At 44.9% G+C, this 5377-nt stretch overlaps 1 protein-coding gene across 1 annotated transcript in view; it reads left to right on the top strand.

The window, feature by feature from the left end:
* Window positions 1–4678, top strand: part of LOC106811223 (transmembrane protein 181-like) — a 15048-nt gene extending 10370 nt beyond the window's left edge. The window contains exons 9-10 of the mRNA XM_014814780.1: window positions 2497–2563; window positions 3525–4678. Of these exons, the coding sequence (XP_014670266.1) occupies window positions 2497–2563; window positions 3525–3594 (137 nt within the window). The 3' untranslated portion in view covers window positions 3595–4678. The remainder of the gene's footprint in view (window positions 1–2496; window positions 2564–3524) is intronic.
* The last annotated feature ends 699 nt before the right edge of the window (window positions 4679–5377 follow it).

Genomic DNA, 5377 nt, shown 5'->3' with positions numbered 1-5377 from the left:
CTAACTTGTAACCCGCCGTGTAATAACCCGCATAACCCGCCTAACTTGTAACCCGCCGTGTAATATCCTGCATAACCCGCCTAACTTGTAACCCGCCATGTAATAACCCGCATAACCCATCTAACTTGTAACCCGCCGTGTAATAACCCGCATAACCCGCCTAACTTGTAACCCGCCGTGTAATAACCCGCATAACTCGCCTAACTTGTAACCCGCCGTGTAATAACCCGCATAACTCGCCTAACTTGAAACAATAGGCAGCTACTAACGACTCTTGCGCACTCTTGTGCCCTCGGCGATGCGGTGTGGCTCGCTGGGAGATTAGAGCTGGAGCTGCTGCTGATTGCAGTGGGCGTGCGTGCGTGGGGGGGGGGCATACCAGCTGTAATTAGGTCAAAGATTAGCTCGTTGAGTGTTGCGTCGATGTCCAATCTTCCAGCGAGCCACACCGTATCGCCGAGGGCACAAGAGTGCGCAAGAGTTGTTAGTAGCTGCCTATTGTTTCAAGTTAGGCAGGTTATGGATTTGATCTGGCAACAGAATGGAGAATCGTGTCGTACGTTTTAGTCTAATCTCCGGATTGCGGGTGTATACGAGGAAACGATTTCGCACGATGCTAGGCGAATATTCTGTGTACGATTTGAGCTCAAGCTGGACAGTCTGCAGCCGGATATCCGCGCGAAGCGCGACAACGCCACCTGGCGGCATTCTAACACGATTTCGCTGCCCCAATTCCATCACCTTCAACGGGTTTACATATATAAGGCAAGCAGCAAGTTCGCTGAGTTGAGCAGTTCTGGCGATTGGACGACCGATTTCACTACCCATGTAGCTTGAGATTTGCCTGAAATGCTCGTATAACTTTTTTGGCGACTCGGCGCGCTCGTTTTGCTGTAAAAAACGAATTTGCACTTTCTTCTTTGTTTGTTTCTGTTGATGAGTGTAGTACATATGGCGTGCGATAGACGGCGCAACGAACGCCGAGATTATAGGCATAGTAGACTGGTACCCGTTCGCCACCTTTACTCCGGCATATCGCTACACTCACGTAGTGTAGCGTGTGGAACTGTCGACCGGGTACCAGTCTATATGCACATGTATTGATAGCATGGCGTCTTGCGTCTTTGTTATAACCATGGAAAAGTTTCTTATTGTTCGTCGTTTGATTCGTTAAATAATGACGAGCCGCAACTGGAATTTTTTTCATCGGAAGGTCATCTAATTAAAAGGAAAGTCGAATTTTGTTATGGGCAGACTAACGACTATAAATAAGTATGTAACAAGCGTAGATGCAGCTTTACAAATTTGTTTACATACCGGTCGGTGGTCGGTAGCCGTGTTATGTCGAATCTTAACCTGACCAGGCTGTGTGACTAACGTCAATACACCCTAGTATTCTAACCCTAGCAATACCGTTTTTTGGAGCTTGTCGAATCTATGATCTTGCAGTGCAGCCTTGATCTTGCAGTGCAGACTTGCAGTCATACACTGATCATGTACAGTTGTCATCGTGGTTATTTACATTACTATCAATATCATATGACGGGAAGTTGTACTTGCAAGTAGTTGTAGTGTACGGCACTTGCTGTATACTGATCCATAGACTGATATAGCTAAGGTTAGTAACTATAGTAAGTGTACTGGACCGTAAATTAACCCACTATTACAACTATTTCATAATGGTCATGTAATACAGAAATGAATAAACCCTGAGGCTGAATGTTCCAATTATATTTATATACAGGTTATTTTTACTGCTATAGCATAGAGTCTTAACATATAATACGATGTATTGCGATGTATGTTGTTGTTGCGCGTGTGTGCATGTATTGCTACGTGGTCTCGGCTTAGCTTAGTCACTCGATGGGTAATCGAGGTGGGAGCGAGTCCCAGTCTATATAGCCTTTGCCCTTGCAGCCATTTCTATTACTGGGCAAGGTTCGCAAACGCGAGAATTTCGTCAGTCTTTCTGTGATTTCGCGTCACACAGCTCGGTTACGAAGAGAGAAATTATGTTTTTATAACAAGTGAACACTGTTCACGTCCCAAATGTCTACCCTCTGTGTCCCCCACTAAAATTGCGAACTGTTCGCTGGCAGCTATGGATCCGTGCCGCGGCCAATTCATTCGGCGCACGGATCCATAGCTGCCAGCGCTGCATACTGTCGTAGGACGTTCCCGCAGTCGCGTGCGCCTTGCCGCGGAACTGTGCGCAAGATCTGCGCTTACGTGCTTCGGATCAACATCTCCTTTTGGCAACGCTTCTCTAGTATCCCGTCTCATCTGGTTGAGTTACGCATAGTAAATCGTAGGTATTCTAAGGCTAGTAAATGACGAATTTCCCTTGTTTATTGAAGTCACACTCCTTTCCTATTATCTACTTCTGATATATATATATATATATATATATATATATTGCTGTATGAAGTCTCGTTAGGGTGTGGTTCCACCCACAGCAGTGTTAACAATACGAGCTTGACCTTCCCTTCGTTTCAGAGTCACACTTCAAGGACGATCCAACCTTCTCGATGCTGAACGATTCGGACGATGACGTCATCTATGGGTGAGTTGTCCACGTCTGGCTCCGTCCTGCTGGCGCGAGACTTTGTCACTATTTTTATGCTGTCAGCAGTCGTAACACCGCAGTATTTTAGCAAGGGATTGCATCAGTGTTGGGGTCATAGTAAATGACTTTGTTGTAACAGTTTCTTCTATTTGGTGGTTGCGATTCAACATTTTAACAAGGGATTGCGTTAGTGCTGGGGTCATAGGAAATAACTTTGTTATAACAGTTTCTTCTATTTGGTGATCGCGATTCAACATTTTAACAAGGGATTGCGTCAGTGCTGGGGTCATAGTAAATAACTTTGTTATATCAGTTTCTTCTATTTGGTGGTCGCGACTCAACATTTTAGCAAGGGATTGGACTCCTAGTAAACACCATTCTTATAACGAGGCCTCCTATTCAGTTGTTGCACCTCACAACACGATCAGGGTTCTTAACCTGTGGTCCATGAACCCCTTTGGGGTCCGTGGATGGGCTTCAGGGGGTCAGTAAACAAGGCACATAAAAATTATCGTCTTTATGTGCTTATGTGCATTTTTTGGGGGGAGGGGTCCATAGCTTTCACCAGATTCTCAAAGTGGTCTAGCTGTGGCTCAAAAAAGGTTAAGAACCACTGGACCGTTAGGGGTAGGGGGGGCTTATTCAATTGTATTTTGTGTTTTACCTCTTGTCATGGATGGGAATATGTGCATATATTAGTGGATATTACTATTAGGTTAGGTTAGGCTATCTAGGTTACTATTACTATTATCTTATTTAAGATTCAATGTAATCTCTGTTCCATACTCGATTTTTTTAGCATATTTATTTATAATTATTTTATTATATATTAATTTTTATATAGCTACAAATAATTAAACACTGGATTTCCCCTCAGAAAATATTGTGTGCACATTGGGCGATATTCGCAGATGCGCACTCGTGCGATCGTTGCAAGTGACGTTTCGTTCTTCCCCAGGGAACAAGAGGAAGGGCTACTAGCAGGGCAGAACCAACTGAAGAGAATCGATAGTGACGAAGACGAGTGATAGATGGCAGCACCGTATCGAGCCCAGAACGAGGGGGTATCCTGGAGAGTCCTAAAAGGTCACACTGCCTGCTCCACCCGATGTGCCGTGAGCGAGGGAACGTCACCATAGAACGTCTGGAATTTTCCGGAGTTTATCCTTGAAATGGGAGTCTTCCCATGCCGAGGAAGGATAACGATGAGGAAGGCGTTCATCCCGGCTCTTCCTGTATATAGGGGGATCTGATCTATCCCAGGTTCGCTTCCCCAGCTGGGTTGAGACTAGCCAGTACTACTGATTTGTACTATTATGTGTTAATTACGATGATCTTTTCCTTTGTGGTATCGTGGGCGTGAAACAATAATCATGGGTTCAGTCGTATCTGATAGCTAGGCAATGGAAGTGAACGGGGTGTGGGGGAGTATAATGTGTTTAAGGCAGCATGAGTGTGTAGGTTAGAATCGACTTACAGCAAAGGGAGTCCATCTGGATCTCTATCGATTAAGTTAATAATAAGCTAATTTTAACTTAATTATAACTTAATAATAGCTTAAACGATTGGTTATGGAGTTAGAGAGTGGGTGATTAAGTAGTTGTTTTCGCTGCATTGCCTAACCAAAACTTTTGATGTGGCTTAACTAGTATTGTTAAGTTATGTGTAACCTTGTTGTAAGTGTATAATAATTATAATTGCCTGTTTGGTAATCAATTATCAGTATTAAATTATTGCCCAAATTGTCAGTAACGTCATGAATATTGCTCGTTTGCCGAATGTAGCAGCAGCAGCAGTAACAACAACAGCAGCAGCAGCAGCAGCAGCAGTAGTAGTAGCAGCAGCAGCAGCACAGCAAAAACAATAGCAGCAGCAGCAGCAGTAGTAGTAGTAGCAGCATGAAACCAAATGTGCAATACTGGAAACGAAGATCTGTATTTATTATATTTTGACTCGTATGTAAGGTGGTATGTACGGTGGTTCGCGGTTGAAATGTTTTGCAGGATGAATTGTAAGAGTGTAAATGACATTGCGCACGATCTTCTAAAGCTGGGTTTACACTACCGACTTTGTGTTGGCGAATTGGTGAATTCGACCAACTTCCCAACTATACAACCGACAATCGGCAGTGTAAACGCAAAAGTTGGGTGACCAACCGATCGATAGCAACTAGTTGGGAGGTTAGAACTATTTTCTATTTTCGCCAACTCGGAGTTGCCGAATTGGGAAGTTGGTCCAACTCGCCAATTCGCCAACATAAAGTCGTTTGTGTAAACCCAGCTTAAGATTGTAAGATTATTGCTTATCTTTGTGCTCGCGTACCCAGACCTGCACGACAATGGCGTGTTATGTGGTTGCTGTTGCGAACCAGTGCTTGCACTGCTTGCATTTGTCGTCGTGGTTAATGCTGACTATTTTCGTTACCAATGTCACCGCTGTCACCAATGTCGTCACTGTCACTAATGTCACCACTGTCAGCATCTCACAAATGTCACCACTGTCAGCCATGTCACTAACGTCACCAATGTCACTGCTGTCACGTCGCAGTGCTGCGCCTCTCTCCCGCCATCCTCCCCGGGTGATCTCCGTCAGAAGAAAACCTGTCGGGGGAATCGATCACTGATGGCACCAAGAAAACACGCATTCGGCAAAGGAGGTGCTAACGTTGCAAAGAAACCGCCTGCTAGATAAAACTCACACGTTCGCGCGCGGGTCTGCGTGTGTGTGTGTGTGTGTGTGCGTGCGTGCGTGCGTGGGTGTGCGTGTGCGTGTGTGTGTCTGTCCCACGATGTTAGCTGAAACGCTGACTCG

This window comes from Priapulus caudatus, unplaced genomic scaffold, assembly GCF_000485595.1.
Source record: "Priapulus caudatus unplaced genomic scaffold, Priapulus_caudatus-5.0.1 Scaffold517, whole genome shotgun sequence".
NCBI lineage: Eukaryota > Metazoa > Priapulida > Priapulimorpha > Priapulimorphida > Priapulidae > Priapulus > Priapulus caudatus.
This window is presented reverse-complemented; position numbering and strand designations above follow the sequence as displayed.